General features: G+C 38.7%; 1 protein-coding gene across 4 annotated transcripts in view; it reads right to left on the reverse strand.

The window, feature by feature from the left end:
• Positions 1-22,987, reverse strand: part of Btbd7 (BTB domain containing 7) — an 81,934-nt gene that overhangs the window by 27,793 nt on the left and 31,154 nt on the right. For 3 of the 4 annotated variants that reach the window (XM_005343483.3, XM_026780817.1, XM_026780821.1), the window contains exons 4-5: positions 6,435-6,643; positions 4,577-4,652 (exon numbers count right to left, since the gene is read on the reverse strand). In XM_005343483.3, coding sequence (XP_005343540.1) covers positions 4,577-4,652; positions 6,435-6,643 — 285 coding nt within the window. Of the gene's footprint in view, positions 1-4,576; positions 4,653-6,434; positions 6,644-22,987 lie in introns of those variants that run through there. The other variant, XR_003377163.1, reaches the window with a different exon arrangement.

Below are 22,987 nucleotides of genomic sequence, written 5' to 3' on the forward strand. Positions count from 1 at the left end.
AATTCCCAGCAACCACATGGTGGCTCACAACCATCTGTAATGAGGTCTGGTGCCCTCTTCTGGACAGACAATATTGTATGCATAATAAATAAATATTAAAAAAAAAAAGAAAAGAATTTGTATGTTTGTGATGTTGAAGATAAATCTAGGACCTTGTATTCAAGGCAAGTCCTTTACTATCAATTATCTCTGGCTTACAATTATTTTTTTAAAGGATCTTCTTTTTAAGATTTATTTATGTATCACTACAATTGTTGTAACAAAAAACTCAATGGCCAGTAGCTAGGCAGGACATATAGGCAGGACTTCCAGGAAATAGTAGGGATAATCAAGGCACAGAGGACATGCCAAGGAGACACAGAATGAGTTGGACATATAGAATGAAAGAAAGATAAAAAGCCACAAGGCAAAACATCTATTAATAAAAGCAGGTTAGTTTAGGTTATACAGGCTAGTGGAACAAGCCTAGCTATACGTCAATCTTTCACAATTAATAAGAAGTCTCTGTGTCATTATTTGGGAGTTAGATGGCAGAACAGAAAAAAACTTGTTACAGTACTGGATAAAGTCTTACACAAAACCTTCAAGCAAGGGCAGAACCATCTATATACAAATGTGACTAAAGAAGAATAGCTAATTTGCCTTTCTTATTCTTCTTCTTCTTTTGAGACAGGGTTTCTCTGTAGCTTTGGAGCCTGTCCTGGAACTAGCTCTTGTAGACCAGGCTGGCCTCAAACTCAGAGATCCGCCTGCCTCTGCCTCCCGATGCCTTTCTTATTTTTGCAAGAGAAACATATTATAACCTTGCCTAAAATGCATTTCATTTACTTAGTTTTGTTTTTTGCCTGCATAAAAACCACTTGTGAGCCTGGTGTCCTCGGAGGACTGAAGAAAGTGTTGAATCCCCTGGGAATGGAGTTACAGATTGTGGCGAGCCACCATGTAGGTGTTGGGAACTGAACCCAGGTCCTTTGGAAGAGATGCAAGGGCTCTTAACCACTGAGCCACCTCTCTAGCTCCCAAAACTACTTTAAAGAAAATTTTATCCATGAAGGATTATCACTACCTGCCCAAATAAATATAATCTTTCATCACAACCAACCTTTCCTCATTATTAATTGCTATCAACAAGGAGACCAATGGCCTAATGTAATTAGGCAGTTGAGGTTTGGTAGTTATGTCGCTACGTTGTTCACAATTAACAATGAATTAGCTACTGATCCTAGAGGTTAGTTTCTGTTGGCCTCTGGGCATAATCATTTTGCCAACTCATCAAGACATAACTTAGTGTGCTTCTGTTTAAAAGCACCTTAATACATATTTATTCATTAACATTGAACTCATGGCTAACAGCATTGTAACTTATGCCTCAATGAAATTTATCAAACATACCCTATTTTCTCCATAAGGACATCCCAGTCTTCTTGCATTTCAAAATTTGAGACACTTTAGTACTTACTTGGCAGCCATATTTAACTGAGATCACGAATGAACAGACAGAAAGGTAAAAACACATTAAGAGGGGCTGGAGCTACAGCTCAGTGGCTAAGAGTACTTGCTGGTCTTGCAGAGGACTGGGGTTGGAGTACTGGCTTAAAACCATTTGTAGGCATAAACCTAGTGCACATAGAAAGATGCAGGCAAAGTACTTATACACACAAAATAAATCTTTAAAAAAATCACCACAAAAAACAAAACATAACAAAAACACCACCCCCAACATATTAGTTGGACCATGAAAAGAACAGGTATTCATAGTAGATCTGAAAATAAGGCAAAGTATCAGTGTCTCAATTCATCTTCAGGCTGAGAATTTGTGTGTGTGTTTTGTGTTTTAGACAGGGTCTCTTCTACATAGTCCTGGCTGTCCTGGAACTCACTATGTAGACCAGGCTGGCCTTGAACTCATAAGCTTCACCTGCCCCTGCCTCCCTAATGCTGGGTTAAAGGTGTGAGCTACCATGCCTGGCCTGAGAATCTATTTATTTATTTATTTATTTATTTATTTATTTTATTATTTATTATGTATACAACATTCTGCCTCCATGTATGACTACACGTCAGAAGAGGGCGCCAGACCTCATTACAGATGGTTGTGGTTGGTTGCTGGGAATTGAACTCAGGACCTCTGGAAGAGTAGTAGCCAGTGCTCTTAACCACTGAGCCATCTCTCCCACCCCAAGAATTTAATTCTTGGTCACTCAAAACACTTGTCTTGCCACTCTGTGCATGTCCACAAATAACACTGAAAGTGTGTGAATAAAGACTTGAGGTTACAAATAAATTGATAAACTCGCAAACACAGAATCTATAAATGAGAATAGACTGTATGTTGGAATTCAGAAATTTTTCTATTTTAATCACAACCATTTTGTAGTTTTATAGTGGTTTTTCTTTTTCTTTTTTTTTTTTTTGGTTTTTCGAGACAGGGTTTCTCTGTGGTTTTGGAGCCTGTCCTGGAACTAGCTCTTGTAGACCAGGCTGGTCTCGAACTCACAGAGATCCACCTGCCTCTGCCTCCCAAGTGCTGGGATTAAAGGCGTGCGCCACCACCGCCCGTATAGTGGTTTTTCAAATCTGAGAAATGCTGAAGGCTTTTGAAGGTCACAGAAAAGTAAATTAGGAGAAAAATTGGAAAACTGCCTTTTCCCCTACTGCTTAGGTCTCAGCAGTTAAGAGAACTTAACTGCTTTTGGGGAGGATCCAGGTTTGGTTCCCAGCACCCATATGGATGCTAACATCCATCTGTAATCCCAGTTCTAGGAGATCTGATGCTTTCTTCTGACCTCTTTCAGCACTAGGCATGTACATGGTACACATACATGTGTACAGGCAAACACACATAAATCTAAAAATTTAAGAGGAAGAGAAGTTCAAAGTCATCCCTGTTTATACAGGCTTGGGATACATGAGAGCCTGCCTCAAAATAAATAAAATACTGAAAGATGACAGGAAATGTGGGAAATATATTTAACCTTCCTAAACCAAAGCTTATTGATCTGGGTTCAGTATGTAGAGGAATACAGTACTATATGAGAGGAAGGTTAACAGGTGAGAGATGGGTGATCTAATATAAAAGACCAGTATAGAATTCTGTTTTAGGGTCAACAAGATGGCTTAGTAAGTAAAGGCACCTGCCACCATGTATAAGAACCCGAATAAATCTCTGGTCAAAAGACAGAACCTATTCTTACAAGTTGTACTCTGATTTCTGGACATGTACTGTGCTGTGTATTGAATATGTGAACGTACATGGACACAATAAAAAATGTAATAAAAATTAAACCTCAGTTGGAGGTAATCTTATTCAAAACAAACTAAACAGAAAAAAAACCCAGCTTTGTTGGTGTGTAGGAGGTCTTTCTGTCTTTGTGTTGCTTTTGTTGGTTAATAAAGAAACTGCTTTGGGACTGTTAATAGAGCAGAACTTAGGTAGGTGGGGAAAACTAAATGGCATTCTGGGAGGAAGAAAGCAGAGTCAGAGACTTCATGGATCCGCTGGAGACAAATGCTGGGAATATTACTGCCACTTGGTGATACAGAGATTAATTAAAAATGGGTTAAGATGTAAGAATTAGCCAATAAGAAACTAGAACTAATGGGCCAAGCAGTGATTTAATTCATACAGTTTCTGTGTGGTTATTTTGGGGCTAAGCTAGCCGGGCAGCCAGAATGAACAAGCGGCCCCTTGCAACACTTTGTGATGCTAAATGTCCCTAATACTAGGGCCCCACACATACTAAATAAGTGCTATGCCACTGAGCTACACCCTTAGTCCCTCTACCCTTTTTAGGCGTTTTGAGACAGGGTCTTACTATATAATAGCTTTGGCTGATTAGGAACTCACTTCATAGACCGAGCTGGCCTAGATTCCACAGAGATTTGCCTACCTTAATGTCCCAAGAGCTGGGATTAAAGGTGTGTGCCACCATGCCAAACCTTAGAATTTTTATTAGTTGAAGTAAAATTTATACAACACAAATTCATCATTTTAATCATTTTAAAAAAGCATATTTACATTGTATACCTATCATCAATTCCAGAACACCTTCAACAATGTTTCTTTCTGACACCTTAATCACTACATGACATTTTTTATTCTAGCATTCCATGAATCACTTAACATACTCTATCACAGACATAAAGTGTAATAAAATAACCTTTTACAATTGGAGAATAAATTTTTTTAATATTTATTTATTTATTATGTATACAGTATACAATATTCTGTCTGTGTGTATATCTGCAGACCAGAAGAGGGCAGCAGACTTCATTATAGATGGTTGTGAGCCACCATGTGGTTGCCAAGAACTGAACTCATGATCTTTGGAAGAGCAGACAATGCTCTTAACCACTGAGCCATCTCTCCAGCCCCTGAAGAATAAATTTTTTGAAAAAATTGATATATTTATCAACTGCCCCTCAACTCCACTAAAGTATTTTACTGACGGTAAAATCCTCTACTTCCTTCAGTCACAGTGTGTTGCCAAGACTGATGCATGTGCCCCAGTAAGTTGCTGGGAATGTTGAAACCATACAGAATCCTGACTGGTGCAAGCATACTTTCTGAACTTACCTCTGTCTGCTATTCTTTTCATCAATTGATGCTCGCCCCATTTAATCAGATACTTAAGGATATCTTGTTCACTTGCCTAGAATAAAAATTGATTATTATTTATTCTAATAAGATTATAAAAATGTTTAGTTCCACTAATGGCTTTTCCTAGGTCATAATGTACATGTGGAGCACATCTTACCCCATGTCTCTCTCTATATCAGCAGTGTGAAATTTAAGAGTCAGTCCTGTTGTCTATAAACAGTGAATGCTCTAGACAGCATTATTTTACTGGGTAATTTCAATCTTTTTCATTCCATTGTTTTTCTTTATTATGTATATTTCCTACTTTTAAATTTATTTTATCTTTATATAAGGCTTTCATACTGCTAGTGTTTCTGGGATAAGATGAAGATGAACATATTTTCTCCAATGACAGGTAAAGCAAAAATGACGCATTGTCCAGTCAGTCTATAATCTCTATAAGGCATTTTGTGGGTTAAGGAGTGGACCTTGCAGGACAATTTGTGAAGTAGCAATGCACCTCTTATTTCGTATTTTATTTAAAATTTTATGGCACATAGAGGCTGTTCTCCAAAATGCTTTGTTTGTTATGAAGAGATGCATAGCTGAATACAACAATCTGACAGCACTGACAAATCCTAACTCCAATAGACATGAACTGACCAGGACAGTAAGACAAAGTTAATGAACAAAGATCTTCTACAAACGAAGACCAAGTGTTCCAGTATTTATTACTGTGAACAAAGCAATGTTGAAGAAGCACAATGGACAATTTACTTGTTTTCATTTTTTTTAAACTTAATATTTTCTAACTATGATGATACCATTTTATAGTTTATTTGGTATACAAACAAAGAAACAAATGGCTCAAAGGGTTTATAGCTTACAGCATTAAAAGCTGTCATACAGCATTTAGCATAAAAATAACTAAATGTAAAACAATTTAAAAGCACATTACCTTACAAAACTTTTTGCAATATTTAAAATCTATTATTAAATTACACACTAGATTAACTAGTAAGCCAAAGACATAAGAATTGACTGAAAATTACTTCTGGATGAAAATACAACAGAAAACACAATTATGCTTTAGCAGAACATGTACACTCTGAGCCTTTTTTTTTTTTTTTTTTTTTGAGACAGGGTTTCTCTGTAGCTTTTGGTTCCTGTCCTGGAACCAGCTCTTGTAGACCAGGCTGGCCTCGAACTCACAGAGATCCACTTGCCTCTGCCTCCCGAGTGCTGGGATTAAAGGCGTGGGCCACCACCGCCCGGCTCTACACTCTGAGTTTTTATGATGAGTTGAACAGATCAAAAATGAAATTTCACTCTTGCTTTGTGCTGCTTAACCTATGGCCTACAATTTAAGTATCTGATATTCTACCAGAGGAAATTATTATATTAAATAACATCTGGAAGGTAAGACATTCACTTTCAGACTGTGTTCCTGACCTGGCCTGTCCTCTTTTTTTTTTTTTTTAAATATTTATTTATTTGGTGCACCCGACTTCATTACAGATGGTTGTGAGCCACCATGTGGTTGCTGGGAACTGAACTCAGGACCTTTGGAATAGCAGGCAATGCTCTTAACTGCTGAGCCATCTCTCCTGCCCCTGGCCTGTCCTCTTTATAGCACAGCTGCTTAAGTCCTGGGCTTGTTCACAGAATTGAGTCATGAGAGCAGTGTGCATGAAGGTTCAATGAGCCAGAAGGCTTTTTGTACATAAATATGGAGCAGGAATTCACTAAGCAAAGTCTGTTTCTCTCTGCCCCATCCCTTAAGAATAACGAGTGCAGATGAATTTCTTTGTGCATGTGGAATGACAATGAATTTGAGAGATGTATAAATGATTACCTGTAGGTAGTCAGACTGGATAGCAGTAAGCAGATGGTCTTTACTGAGTTCATAAAAAACATCCGAAGTCATGACCTGGGATAATTCCTCACAAAGGAAATGTAAAGCTTGTCGGTGTACCCACTTGGAGCCATATGGATGTGAGCTCCACTTGAGGATGGCAATTAAGGTATCTAATGAGATGCTCTCAGCAATGATATCCTCACAGCCTAAAAGAGAAGGCAAATATTTCTTAAGATTAATCACAAATATTACTTATTGAACATTAGTGTGGCAGGCTACACAGACTTAAAAAGTGGCAGTAGTAACAAAATTCAAGGAGATAAAAATCTCATGGTAATCAAGACTTGCTCGGATAAGATAACAACAGATATGACATCTATAGGAAAAATGATGCTCTACAGAGACAGCTCTACAGAGAAAGACTACTGAAGAAAACATACTTGTGTAAAATTCAGTAACTGAATAAGCTAGTACAGTGGAGTCACTGGATCAAAAGGGAAGAAGAGCAGACTGCAAAGACAGATGTCAGAAAGACATGGATGACAAAGGAAGGACATGGATGACATTTGATTGACTGAACACAAGATGAAAACAGGTAAAACACATGTTTGGTATTCTTTTGAATTAAATTATGGTAAACTGAAAAAGAAATAAGTGAAATAAACCAAAACAAACAAATAAAAACCCAGAAAAAGCAACTATAGCATTTTAAAACCTCAAAGAAGAAAAAAACCAAAACAAAACAAAAAAACCAAAAACCCTGAAAATAGTCAGTTATTCTCCTTAGGAAAAATCAATATAAAGATATAGGACCAGGCATGATAGGCAGCATACACCTTTAATTCCAGCATTTGGGTGGCAGAAACAGAAGGATCTCTGGTGTGGGAAATCTTTCTGTCTACGTGTTGCTTTTATTGATTAATGAATAAAGCTGTTTCAGCCAGTGGCCTAGCAGTGGCTTAGGGCAAGGTGGGAATTCAAAGCAGATAGAGGAAGAGAGAGGAGGCGGAATCAAGAAGCCATGGAGCCCCTGTAGGAGACAGAAGCCTGACACAACCTTACCAGTAAGCCACGACCATGTGGAGATATACAGATTAATAGGAATGGGTTAATTTAAGATACAAGAGCTAGCCAGCAATACACTTAAGCTATTGATCAAACAGTACTGCAAATAATATAGTTTCTGTGTGATTATTTCGGGTCTGGGCAACCGGGAAACAAATGAGCAGCCTCTGACTACAGACCTCAGCCTGGTTCACATTGTGAATTTCAGGCATGCCAGAGGGGAAAAAGAGAGAGAGAAAAAAAGAGAGAGAGAAAGAGAGAGAGAGAAAGACCCTGTCTCACCCCCTCTCCCCACCAATAAGTGACAAAAATTGTGGAAGGGATATGACTAAAATTGAATAAAAACTTTTCATTGTTTACTATAAAACAAAAAGTAGTCATGACATTATAAAAGAATGATGCCCTCTTCTGGCATGCAGAGTACTCATATATAAAATATAAATAAAAATAAAAAAGTTAAAATTAAAACAACAACAAAACCCATACCACCACTGACAGTAACAAAAAATATGGCTATATATATACTGTGCTGCACTTAGAGCCTTACAAAATACAGATCAAAGACTATCAATGAAGTCTAGAGACTTTCAGAGTTGAAAGTTCTAATTGAATGTGGGAGTTAGTCCCATATTCAGGTGATACAAGATCATATGGCATCTATTTACCTCTTCTCTCTTTTTCTGATACAATACCAGATGAGGGGATACATCATAAATAAATGTGCCACATGATTTCCACTAAGATTTATCAAACTATTCATGATGCTGCTAGCACCATAAACAGGGATGCTGTCTTCAGTTTGTCTTTACAACACCTTCTGCACATGGTAGGCAGTAAAGTGTGTTAAGGTACACAAGTGAGATCCTTGCAGATAAGAGGTGCTTATCTGCACCTCTTAAAAACAGAACAGTGCTTTTAAGCAGCACCAATCAGAGGAGGGGATAGGAGTGAGCCTGTTTTTGCCATGTTGCTCATGAGCTTAGATAAAAATACGAAAAGCATGATTCAAAAATCTCTAGATGATTGAATCTGGAAAGCACAGTTACCAAGATGCTATATAGTAAAATCACAACTGGCTATAAAGATCAGTCAAAATTCAATTGAATGAGGAATTTCTACACTTTAGAATGATGAAAATCAGCTGCACAGTGGATGACAGAGGTGAACTAGCTTAATATAGAGCAGTATCTGGGTATTTTAGCTACATGAAAACAAAATGTGGTATGGTTTTAGAAAACTGAAGCACTCCTGGGTTTTAGTTCTCAACAGTGCCTAATGCTGCACTGCTCTCCTGTGTTGCTTTGAGCCCCATATTTTAGATGTGCACCGATCAAGCTGCAGACTGCTAAGACTGGAAATGGAGTAGAAGAGGGAAAAGCTCTTGGCAAACACGTTATACAACTTACACAAGAGAAACCTAAGCAGAAATGTAAGACATGTTGTTACATGCCCAGTGGGCCTTTACCAGGTAGAGAAAAAAGACCTGACTATTATATTACTGCTCTAAGGACAAACCCCAACAACCAGCTGGATGTTAAAAGAAGAGATTATGGCTCCCTAACAAAAAATTATTACAACCACAAATTCTCTCTTCTCTGTTCAAAGACCCTTTTAGAAAAGTAAAAGTAGAGAGAGAGAGACTGGCTTAGCAAGTTAGGGATAGAGTAAAAAGAATCATTACACTGAACAGGAACCAAGGTCAGAATATACCTAAGCCACTTCATTTTAGAAAATAGTAACGGAGCAAGCCCAAAATTCATTAATCTAATCTAAATATTAAAACAACATCTTTGAAAGAGAATTACACTTTTAGAGGATGTGTCCGCTGATAGGTTCCCATGTTACAGTGGGAGGCCCCACACCCTATACATACTGGCTGCACTGACTGAACTTAGTGGGCTGTTAAAAAAAAAAAAAGGAAAGAAATTGTGAGGGTGAACTATTGGGAGGGATGTAGGAGGAGTTAAGAGGGGAGCAAATGGGAGGCATATATGATCATATTTCAATGCATACATGTATAAAATTCCCAAGGAAAAACTTAAAAGAAAAAATCCTTATAAGTACCACTGAGACGATCACGAGATATGCTTGTGACATCAGAACACACAAACATGCTGAAGAAATGTGCAAAGCATGGTCAAGGACATTCTGACCTCACTATATAGTCCATATGTTCCAATGTTCCTTCAAAATACTTTTTATTAGCCTCTTTCTCTTCTATTCCCACCAGTGTCACCTTATATTCCAATATATTCCCAATATCAACTCCTGAAGTTTCTTTCCTACTTTCTGTATTCCCCAAGTATTTCAATCCACAAACAGCACATTGTGGAAAGGTCTGTGGAACACTATCACATCACCCATATTTAACTATTTTCAAAAGAAAATTTAAAAAGAATTCCAAGGCCAAGGCAAAAAAAAAAATAAGAATATGCAGGTTATGGTATGGGAGAATTGTCAGTATTCTGTCAATCATGTATTTTAATAAAATGTTGATTGGCCAGGCAGGAAGTGTAGGTGGGTCAACCAGATAGGAAGTAGAGGCGGGACAATGAGAACAGGAGAATGCTGGGAAGTAGGAAGCCCATTTTTCTCAGTCCAGCCCAGACCACCAAGAAGCAGGATGTGATCTGCCCCACTGTGGCTCAGTATCTTTTTCAGCGGGTTAATATAAGCTACAAGAGCTAATAAGAAGACTTGAGCTAATGGGCCAATCAGTTTATAATCTTATGGAGACCTCTCTGTGATTTTCTTTGGGGCTTGCCGGCTGTGGGGTACTGGGCGGGACAGAAACCCCAATGAGCAGTGCCCTCATGTTACAAGGCTAGAAGACAAGCTACCCTGTGCCTCTGGTGTAAACTCCCAGTCTTTAAACTCTGCAGTGTGTTAAGAACTGGGGTGGTGGTGGTGATGTATGTTTCTCTACTCTTCCTCTGTAGGACAATTTTTAAGAGTCTAAACTCTTATACTGCCCTCCTGCCTTCTCAGTGTCACTCCTTCCTGTTCTTGGGGAATATTTACCAAATGAACATCCTGTGTGCAATCATTTGAGCTAGGCTTTTGGCAAGGGCTGTGGGAAATGGGAGATTCCCAGACAAGAACAGCTGGTAACAAAAATACCCTTAGAAAACCACAGTTCTTGGAGTGAAATTCTAGAACTATGGATGGATATCAAAAGGCCATCACCCCACATGTAAGTGGGGAGTTGAGAATGTCATGCTGCGTGTTCGACATTATCAGTTTCCATCAAAAACAGATGAACAGAAGCAGAAATGGGAGAGTGAAATAGCTTAGTAGCAAGGGGTGACACTCAAATGAGAAGTTTAAGACCCTGGTGCTGGCTGGCTTTAACTAAGTTACAAAAGCCATGACAATAAAAGGAAGGAAGGGAGGATGAAAGGAAGAAAGGACAAACCAAGGGCTCAAATCAGCCAATTCTCAAATGCAGACATTTAATCTTTAAAAGTCTGAAGATTTCCAGGTCAGTATCCTTTAAAAAAAAAAAAAAATCCTGTTTCCCGCAGCTGCAAATGTAGACTGTATACCTTAAGATTAAGCTTGGCTAAGGCTCTCAACTAAAAAGGAAATCCCCACAGTCATCTAAGACAATTAAACCTAGAGCAGGGGTATTTGTATCGAAGAATCAAGCCTGTTAAGCCCCAAGATTCAACCCCATATTCTAGGAGGCTGTTAGAAGGAACTCTTCCCAGCGAAACCCTGTCTTGAAAAACCAAAAAAAAAAAAAAAAAAAGGAACTCCTCCAACTCCACATTAGAATCAAGCAGCTTCCCCTTACCCCCAAGACTCTGACTATATCTGTTTAAGTCCTTGATGGTTCTCATCAAGTTCTGCTGCCTCTCCTCACCACCTTGTAATCACTAATCTGAATCAGGTTTATAGCACACAGTCCAAGTAGGAAAATACAGTTTCTGTTTTGGAATGCAGTCAGTGGATATGTAAAGACAAACAACACCTCCCCATCCCTGGTTGCAGCATTTGGGAGAGTGTTCCCCCGACCCTGCCAGGGCAGCAAGTAGAGCTGGCTCTGTTGGCATTGGTGTGGCCCTGAGGGTGTGAGTCTGGGAGAGTTGGCCCTACCCCTCACTGGGGCAGTATGGGAGAGGTTGCAATGGTGGAGGGCAGATATGGAGGGACAGGGAGATTAGTAGGATTGGGGTACATGAAGTGAAATTCACAAAGAATCACTAAGAGTTAAAAAGAAAGAAAAACAAAAGCAAGAGTTGCCAACTTACACTGGCAAATCTACCTGTAGATGTAGATTCTTGGGAGTGTTAGATCAGGAAAAGAGCTCATGCAGAACCCAAAGGATTCACTGGGGCATCTTCTGATGCTTCATTGTCTGGTAATAACAAGACCTAGCAATGATAACAACTAAAGAGAAAGAGCTCAATACCTCTGTGATGAAGGCTGGGTTACCTCACCTGGTAGCCTCCCTAGATCTGCTTAAGTATTGGCAATCTGGAAAAAAAGTAAATCTAGAATAGGTGAGGGAAGAGGCTGCACTGATTTTTGGTATTTCATTTAGAGTAAGCTTGAACTATTTCCCTCAGTCTCCATCCCAGTACAGTTCCCAGTTAGCAAAGGAGGAGCAAGCAGCTTGGAAGGCAGAAAGAAGTAGCAGTCAATGTTCTTTAAAAGTCACCTCAGCAAGGTACAAGGAAAGGTGGATAAAAATAGGCCCATGAGTACATGCTTGTGCTTGCTTCTTGCCTGCTCTACCCTAATTTCAACTCTGTTGCCATTATGGGCATCATGGACACTACTAAATGTATGCATGGCAGTGGTTCCTGAGTCTGTCCTCACAGCTGTACTTCCGAAGCTGGCTGGGTTTGGCTTCTCCAATTCACAACCCATTTGGATCCTATTATTGTTCCTTTTATTATTTTGTTTCCTCAGCTTCCCCAGAACCGTGTAAAACTTAGTTCTGATAATAAAAATGAGTAGAGCTCCCATTCAGTTTTGGTAGCTTGACTCTGAGTAATTCTATCATCTTTCCCAAACCCAAATCTTTTGTAGAGGCCATGTCACCAGACCGACTATGATGGATTGAGTTTAACCAACCACACAAACTGATCTGCATCTCAGAAACTGAATTTAGCAACCTTGTGCCTACCTCACATTGTCTCAGCCTTCTACTACAGTGAGCCAGTTTTAAAAGTCTAGATTACCAGAACTTGCTCCAGCTACAACTTTGTACATATTGCTTTCTGCTATAGAAATAATGGTATTCTGGAGTGGCCACCTCCAGGAATTTGCTAGATGCCTATACATATGCAAACCACAAGAAACGCTTTTCCAACAGGGATGGTGGAGGATAAATGTCCCCCTTTCTTCCCTTTGGACAATTCTGAATAGTATTCCATCCCTTCTGCTCCTCAGAGGGTTCTAGCAGTTATCACATCAGAACACTTAATTATATTGGCTCTCTCATTCCACTTAACCCTTTCTAATCACATATTCCTATTCTCTGCAAGAACTCCCCAGAATAAACTACTAGCAAGTCTTTATTTTAGGACCCAGTTTACAGAGGAAACTTAGATTAAGACATAGTAGACACAGGATTTAAGGGACTGGAGAGATGATTCAACAGGTAAAGGTACTCTCCACATCAGCCTGATGATATGAGTTCAATTCCCAGGGGTGTGACATAAGGCAGAAGGAGAGAATCAATTCTACAAAGCTGTTTTCTAACCTTTACCAACTTTTATATCTCTATGTCTGTCTCCCTCCCCTCCTCATACCTGCTGTGTTTATACAGTTCTACAAGTAATATTTATAGTCAGACAGGTTGCTCATGCCTATAAATCCTAGAACTAGGAAGGTTAGACAGAAAACCTACTGTGAGTTCAAGTTCAAAGCAAGCCTGGGCTACCTGTGACACTCTGTCTCATAACACCAATAAACAATTTAAATTTTATTCATCTCTTGGATTTTGGTCAAATGAGTGCATCATCTAGCTTTGGATTACAGGTTACCTTTTCAGAATTTCATTTTAAAAAATTCACTTGTTCAGATGTATGCCAAACTCTATCCTAGACACAGTGTGATCAACTCTTTAATGCTTGATCTCAAGAGGCTAGCAATTTTCTATAAGAAATAGACAAAGGCCGGGCGATGGTGGTGCACGCCTTTAATCCCAGCACTCGGGAGGCAGAGGCAGGTGGATCTCTGTGAGTTCGAGATCAGCCTGGTCTACAGAGCTAGTTCCAGGACAGGCTCCAAAGCCACAGAGAAACTCTGTCTCGAAAAACCAAAAAAAAAAAAAAAAGAAATAGACACAGATGTGAGCTCTACTGCATACAGCAATGCTATGTCAGGAGTAGACAAAAGACTATATGGTCCACAAGGGGAATACCTGAATTCTCAATCGGGGAGAGGGTGAGAATGGCAAGGGATGACTTTCCAATTGAGGAAAAATTCAAAGTACACATTTTTTGGAAAACAGGAAGAAGCTGCATTCCAGGAATAGAGAAGAATGTGTGCATACAGCCAGTTGTTGAAAGCGCAAGAATGCACAGCTTCAAAAAATGGCTTGTTAAAAAAGAATCCTTAGAATACTCCCAATTCTAGTAGCCTGAAATCCACCAATATTATAAATTTGTCACCCAGAGTGCTTCATATAGCTCAACCTAATCTCCTAGTAAGAAATCAAAGCCGGGCAGTGGTGGCGCACGCCTTTAATCCCAGCACTCGGGAGGCAGAGGCAGGCGGATCTCTGTGAGTTCGAGACCAGCCTGGTCTACAAGAGCTAGTTCCAGGACAGGCTCCAAAACCACAGAGAAACCCTGTCTCGAAAAACCACAAAAAAAAAAAAAAAAAAAAAAAATCAAACTTGCTTTACAAAGAAGTATTTGTGTTTCATCAAATTTCAATTCCCTCCTAATTATTAAAACCTAAGAAACTGTTTGCGTTCAACAGTTCTGACTTAAGAAAATAACATCAAGTGGTTAAATAATGTATTATTCTATTGCTATAAAACAAACTACCACAAGTTACTGGGTTAAAACAACATACATTTATCTTCTCATACGCGCTGTAGACTGTGAGTCTGGCATAATGATCTGGTTCTAGCCAGGACTTCATTAAGCATGAAAGAAGAGAGTCAGCTGGGCTTTTATTCTGTCTGAAAGCTCAATGGGGATCATCTGCCTCCCATCTCATTCAAGAATGTTGGCAGAATTAGTTTCTTGTGGTTACATGTCTATGGACCCAGCTTCTTGCTAACTAATGGCTGGGGAATACATTCAATACTTGCCACATGATTCTTTGGTGAGGCTACCTTACTTACCACATTACAGCTTATTTCTTCAAATTCAGCAAGAAGTGTGGAAATGATTGCTATCAAGATGAAGTCCTCTAAGAATGATATTGCATCATTTATGCCTTTAAAGGTCACACCCACATTTAAGGAAGGATTTAAAAAGTGCCAATATGAAAAAAAATGGGGACAACTAAGTGTTACCTACAGTGTCTACTTGTCCTAGTAAGTTTCTGAGCACCTCAGCAAACACTCTGGCAGCCTGGATGAGCCTCAATTACTTTGCCCTTAATACCTCCATTCTTTTGATCTAAGCTGGTTTTTTTTTAAACTAATCTTTTAAAGATTTATTATTTTATGTATGAGTGTTTGCCTGCATATATATGCATGGTGCCTGTGGAGGTCAGAAGGGGGTGTTAGGTCCCTTGAACATGGGGTTGTGGATAGTGATGAGCCTCCATGTGGATGCTGGGAATGAAACCTAAGTCCTCTGCAAGAACAGCAAATGCTCTTAAGCACTGAGCCATCTCTCCAGCCTCTGAATGCTTACTATTTTTACTACTCACAACTACAAACCAACAAAACCTCTACCTAGTTTATTTCTTCTTTAAAAATTTTATTTTGTGTGTATGTCTAGGCATGTGTGAGGAGGTCAGAGGACAGTTTGAAGGAGTTAAGTTCTCTCCTTCTACCATGTGGGTCCCCGGGACTGAACTCAGGTTTGGGCTTGGTAGCAGGTGCTACCCCCCCTGAGCCATCTCTCTCTCGCACTATTTACTTAGTTTTAAATTAATAGGAGTAAAGAACACACTAATTACACAGTGTGTAATACTTAGGGCATTTTCTGAACCTCTCATAGTAAGATATGAATTCAAATGCCAATATATTTAGAAAACAGTAAGATCTATGCGTTTCTTGGAATTCTAGTCAAAGATAGTTTTTAAAAAGTCAGCATTGTTGCAGGGCGATGGTGGCGCATGCCTTTAATTCCAGCACTTGGGAGACAGAGGCAGGTGGATCTTTTTGAGTATGAGGACATCCTGGCCTACAGGGCTAGTTCCAGGACAGTTAGGGCTGTTATACAGAGAAACCCGGTCTCAAAAAACAAAACAAAATTAGCATTGTTTTTGATGCAAGATTCAATTCAGGAAGGACACTGACAGTGTAAGCCTAATTTTATACCAAATCATTGGGAAAGGTTTAATTATTATAGTTAAAGAGGAGTATGTTTGATAACATGTCTTTGATAACAAAGACATTTAAGTGTGTAAATGTATTCTGTTTCCTGGTACTAATTTTATTTTTTAATTTTTTGAGACATCATGTATCTCTGAGCTTTCCTAGAACTAGCTTTGTAGAATAGGCTGGCCTCAAACTCAGAGATCTGCCTACTTCTGCCTCTCAAGTGCTGGGATTAAAGGCTTGCCATCACCACTGCCCAGCTTCTGGAAGTAGTTTAGATATATTTTACCTTCAAACACGAACTTGTAAAAACATAGCACACATACATGAACACTAAGCATGAACTATATAAGAATTATATACATGTACATGCAAAGGCCAGAAGACAATTTTGGGTAGTGTTTCTTGAGTACATCTATCTTGTTCTCAAGAAAGGGACTTTCAATAACCTGGAGCTTACATGGCTGGCTACTGGGCCATGGGATCTGCCCGGTTCTCCCTTTCCAGCGCTGGGATTGCAAATGCATACCAACACGCCCAGCTTTTTACCTGGATTCTGGAATCAAACTCAGGACGTAATGCTTGTACAGAAACATTTACCAGCTGAACTATCTCCTCGGTCCTTAAATTCTTGATATATCAAAGTCATCTCCTTCATGGAGACCTATTTAGTGAGACTAGAACCATATCATTGTACTGGAAAAACGGCTGAAGCCATGTTTCTGGCCAGCCTTTAGTCACCGAATATTTTAGCAGTTCTATAAACACACTTGGAGACATTCACATATAGTATTTTTGTTAGTGCAGAGTTAGGATTGGAACCTAGGTCTAAATCCAAAGTTCATGTTTACAAAACTCTGCATCAGACACTGTTTACTTATTACTCAACCTGCACAATTGTCACAGGGTTTTAAAGACTAAGTGAAACAACTTATAGCCAGTGCTGTCATGAAGCTAGGTATACCTGGGCATCCAAAGATGATCTTTCTCCTGTTATAATCTTGAATAACAACAGTGTCATTAAATGTTAACCTGAGATTTGAAAACAGTATATGTTCTTTATTTTATGACTAACACCAAAAGTTCTGGCAACTTGACATTTTTAATTTTTATGTTTCACTTTGAAATATAAATAGTAATATGCAAAAAGTATAGTGAATAGATTGCTCAACAAATCAAGGCAAAATGAGACTCTACATTATCTATCAGTCTGTTGCTATTTCATTCCTGCACCAATCCTTAGAGCTTTATTATTATATACTGGCAGTGGTGGTACACACCTTTAATCCCAACACTTGAGAGGCAGAGGCAAGAAGATCTCTGAGTTTGAGGCCAGCCTGTCTACAGAGTGAGTTCTAGGACAGCCAAGGCTACACAGAGAAACCTTGTCTCAAAAACAAACAAACAAAATAAACAAAACAAAACCAATTACTCAATCACAAAAAGAAAAAAGAAAAAGGAAAGAAAAAAGGATTTTTTTTTTTAAAGATTTATTTACTTATTACATATACAGTGTTCTGCTTGCATGTATACTTGCAGGCCAGAAGAGGCCACCAGATATTATTACAGATGGTTGTGAGCCACCATGTGGTTGCTGGGAATTGAACTCAGGACCTTTGGAAGAGCAGTCAGTGCTCTTAACCTCTGAGACATCTCTCCAGCCCCCAAAAAGGATTTCTAATTAAGCATTGTATGACTTTAAGTAGATTCAACAGGTTCTGCAGCAAATGAACTGTACATATTTTAGAAATACTTGTTACGGCCATAGTGTTAGGTACACATTTATAATAAAAATGTTGCATAATAAGCTATAATATTCATTACTGTCTTTAAGTATACAAATAAGGGAAAATAAACATTCCATTTTCAATATAAAACAAATAAGTATTGACAACTGCTTACAATTTTATTTTCCTTAATAAATAAAGACAATTTAGAATGAGAATTTCCAAATTATGGGGCCATTTAGTTATATAACTGAATATAAATGTGAGTAACTGTCATCGCTGTAAATAATTTATTGCTGAATTTTAGAAACATAGTTATTTGATCTTCATTATAAATTAGATCAAAAGGTTAAGTTTGCTCTTAGGAGTCCAACATGTGGCACACACCTTTAATTCCAACACTCAGGAGGCAGAAGCAGGTAGATCTCTGAGTTCAGTTAGCTTGGGGAACTAGAGAGATGGCTTAGTGGTTAAGAGCACTGACTTGCTCTTCCAAAGGTTCAATTCCCAGGAACCACATGGCAGCTTACAACTGTCTGTAATTCCTGTTCTAGGGAATCTGACACCCTTACATAACTCAGGTAAAACACCAATGCACATAAAATAAAATTATTTTAAAAGAAAAGAAGCTAGCTTGGTCTAATTAAGAGTTCCAGGCCACTGGAACTGTATAGAGAAAGTTTGCTGCTGGATTAAACTTTTTGGGTTCAGATGATGACTTCAATGATATTTTAAGTTAAAATAATATTCTTCCATATCAGTGAGCTATCAAGTGAATAGATGATCAATTTGACATGTTTCTTAAACTGATGAGCTAGATGATAATCTCACTCTTTAGAGTACATATTAAGCTACTTTTCTAAATAATACTTCCTTTTTATCTTTTACACTAGGCTTAAGTGCTTTCATTTTGTTTACAAGTTCCAAGGCCTTCCTTGGGCATGCTAAGCAAGCAAGCATTTATCACTGAACCACACATCCTAAACTCACTGTTCAGCTCCCCTTTCATAAGAAAACATTATCCAGAGGCTAGAGAGAGATGACTCAGTTTTTCTTCCCAGCACCCATTTGGCATCTCACAACCTCTTCTAACTCCTATTCCAGAAGATACTATCCTCTCTTCTGGCCTCTGTGGGCATAGCATGTACACAGTGCAAATACACATAAAGGCAAAATGCCAATACCAATGAAAAATTTAGAAATCCAAAGAAAACAGAATAATTTAGAGGCTGGAACAATGGTTCAGTGGTTAAGAGTATCTGCTGCAACCCAACACCCTCTTCTGATCTCTGTGGTCACCAGGCATATACAGTATAAATGTGTATGTACTTACTTACACATACATAAAAAATAATAAAACAAATTAAGAAGAATAATTCATAGTACACACTGAAGAGTCTACCAAGAACAAAGTACTATTCTAGGTTCTTGGGGGTGATTTGAATACTATCAAGACTTTGAGGGCTGGAGAGATGGCTCAGAGGTTAAGAGCTTTGCCTCTCTTCTTAGAGGTCCTGAGTTCAAGTCCCAGCAACCACATGGTGGCTCACAACCATCTGTAATAGGGTCTGGTGCCCTCTTCTGGCCTGCAGGCATACACATAGACAGACTATTGTATACATAATAAATAAATAAATATTTAAAAAAAAAGACTTTGATTCTCTCTTTAGGAAACATAAACTATATGACAAGAGGAAATGAGACAGTACACAGGTATAACCAGAGCCAAGTTAAAAGATGAAAATACCTAACAAAAACAAATGCTTGAAAATTCTTAGAAAAGAGAAAAATACTTTTAAACTTGGAATGGCTAATATAAAACAGACACAAAGCATTTGAGTTTGTTCTTAAAGGATAAGGCAGTATCTGGAGATTTAATAATAAGAGACAAAAGTACCCTAGGCAAAGGTAACACCAGAGGAATAGAGGGAAATCTATAGTCTATACAAACAAATTAAGCTTTAAAGTAAGATATGTAAGCAAATGTTCTATTTCAGAACTCTACCCAAACTTTCAGTAAAACTGTTTATAAATGCTAGTGCTCCTTGATTAGATATGCATCATCTCAGTCACTTGAACTCATTAAACTAAAAGTAGTTCTTTATGCCTCATGCTTGACTGACTGCTCTGATCTGCTGAAAGTGGTCTTCAGCTTTGTTCATCATTCTTTTAGAATTACAGTCAGACTCTCATCTGCTGAAGAGGGTACAATTACAAACAAGTAAAATGAACTGTCAGCGTCACTGACCTCTGACAAAAGGAAAAGTGCCAGTATGCAGGACAATGGAAAGAATGGAAAGAGAAAAAAATGGGTGAGGACAGTGAGTCTGCCTTTTTCGATGATTCCAGGCACATACTCTTGGAAGCTGGTCAAGTTAAGGGTTAAAAAATTAGGTCACTATTTTTGGGAGGCTTGTTAAGATTTTTAATTCAATAAAATAAGATCATATTCATAATGACTAAAAATATGGCAAATATAGTATACAGTCCATTTTAAAACATAAATTATACATAAATTTCATCTTCCAAAGGTTAAAAATTTATTTTTGGTCCCGATAAGACAGCAGTATATCTGGGATTGTAAGACATTATGCTACTAAAATGCAGATTTTTCTTCACAAAGGAAAAAAGTCAATGGTAGTACACTTTTACTTCTGTTCACTGTCCAGTGCATGCCATGGGTGCTGTAAAACACTTGCCTTTCTTTCTGGTTTCTTCCAATTCAATAATCTATTTGGAAATCTTAATTTTATATGTTAATTTTGTTTTTAGTATAAGCACTGACATCAATCAGGCTTTTTTTTGAGTAGCAATCAGAATAATTCCAGGTACTTTAAGAAGAAAAGGGACTTATCTGAGGCTTGTGTTAGTCTCTAGCATTGCTGAGAAGGCTAGTGACTGGGCTCAGCAAACAGGTAAGAACAGAAAAGGCTGCAGAGCGAGCATTCTGGAGTTATCCTAGAACCTAGACAATGACAGCTCAGCTCCTGCCTGTGGCAGGACAGTGGTGATTGTGCTAGTGTGACCCTTTCTCTTTTTTTGTAGACATTATTGCTCGACCCTGCATCCAGAAAGCATTCTCAACAGGCTCTGCTTTCTGTGCCACTAGCTCCTAACCTGAAAGAAAGTCTTATGCTGAAACCCAAGCAGAGAGAAAAGGTTCAGGAAGCCTTTTCTGGGTTTTCTACTGGAAGGTGGCTTCTCCCCTCCATTAACACCTACACAATGCTGGATGGTGGTGGTGCACACCTTTGATCCCGGCAATAGGGAGGTAGAGACAAGTGGCTCTCTGAGTTCAAGGCCAATCTGGTCTACAAAGTGAGTTCCACAAGAGCCAGGGCTACACAGAGAAATTTACTTCAAAAACAAACAAACAAACAAACAAACACCCCAAAAAACAAAAGAAAACAAAACAACAACAAAACCAACCAAAAAACACATAAAACTGGGAAAGCTCTAGTGCTAGGAAGCCAAAAACCTCCAGTGACCCATACAGGAAAGCAGCCTGTTTAGAAAAGAATGGCTGAAACACAAGAGAAGCCTTTGTCTTCTGACTAAGTGCTCTGGACTCCAGAATCTGGAGTCGGTTGAGCAGGAACCTACTGAAGTCCCTGCGCCCAACAACCATTAAACTTTTCGTCTGGGCCAACAACCCAAGTAGTTTCCTGGTTTAGTAAGCAACTAGACTTGTAACAGATACGGTTTCAAGCTAATGCTTCAGTAATTACCTTAGTCTGCCTACTTGGGCCACTATTTGAGCCCTGTCAAACTGGTTCTTTTTTTTTTTTTTTTGATTTTCAAGACAGGGTTTCTCTGTAGCTTTTTGGTTCCTGTCCTGGAACTAGCTCTTGTAGACCAGGCTGGCCTCGAACTCACAGAGATCCGCCTGCCTCTGCCGCCTGAGTGCTGGGATTAAAGGCGTGCGCCACCACCGCCCGGCTCAAACTGATTCTTACATTGTCCCCTTTCCTTCTCCCATGGTGCCCAAATTCCTGGGCTTAAGGGTCAGAAGAACTAGTATGAGTTATATATTTACAACTTTATTACTCACAGGCTAGTTACTAGTTTCTGAACTCATCAAACTTGAAGGCTATCAGGATGATCAAAATAGACAAACCAAAATTACAAGCACAATCTCATTTGTTACCAATTTTCACAAATGAAGCCAAGAATACGGTTCAGTTGGTAGAGTTGTTGCCTGACATGCACACAGCCGTAGTTCTATTCTCAGCATCACAAAAATAGCAGGTGTGCTGGTACATGCTATAATCTAAGCACTTAGGAGGTGGGAGTTGAAGAATCAGAAGTTCAAAGCCATTGGGTGCTGGAGAGATGGCTCAGAGGGTAAGAGCACTGGCTGCTCTTACAGAGGACCTGAGTTCAATTCCCACCAACCACATGGTGGCTCACAACTATACATAATGAGATCTGGTGTCCTCTTCTGGTCTACAGGGATACATGCAAGCAGAAACATTGTATACATAATAAATAGATAAATCTGAAAAAAAAGTTCAAAGCTATCCTTAGTTACTTAGTAAATATAAAAAGAGCCAAGACTAAATAAGGCCCTGCCTTAAAGCAAATAGGCAAAATACAAACAATGGGGAAAAAACTTCATATTCCTATAACAGCAAATAAACAATCGTCATAAATGATGAATTCTTAATCCTCCTCCCCTTAGGGCTGTGGCCTCTTCAAGGAACTTCTGGCTCTAAAGGGCATTAATGTCATATCTTTATTTTAAAAACTAATTTTGGGGCTGGCAAGATACACTGAGCATTCTTATTTGAATCACACAACAAAAAATACAGAGCGGGGGCTAGAGATATAGCTTAAGAGCACTGGTTGTTCTTTCAGAGAAGCTATGTTCAATTCCCAGCTCACAATCATCTGTTACTTCAGCCTGGGGTATCCAGTACCCTCTTCAAGCCTCTTCAAACACCAAGCATGCACACAGTACATATACATACACATTGGCAAAACACTCATACACATAAACCAAAATAATAAATATGGACTACTCAATTCTCTCTAAAATGGTATATATCACTAGAACCATGAGACATGTAGGGAAAGATTTAGATTATCACATACAACAGATGTCTGAGCATAGGTATCACTGGTATGTAAAACTCCTGTTGGGAAAAGCTAACAGGCAAGTGACAAATAGACTGATCTTAACAGTTTGATAAGTATAATGATAAGTGGTAGAAACAAACTTAAAACTGTAATAAAATTATAAGACAATCTTAAAGCCAATAATTGTCTAAAAAGAATCTACAAAATATATTGAGTAT

This window comes from Microtus ochrogaster, chromosome 1, assembly GCF_000317375.1.
Source record: "Microtus ochrogaster isolate Prairie Vole_2 chromosome 1, MicOch1.0, whole genome shotgun sequence".
Classification (NCBI taxonomy): Eukaryota; Metazoa; Chordata; class Mammalia; order Rodentia; family Cricetidae; genus Microtus; species Microtus ochrogaster.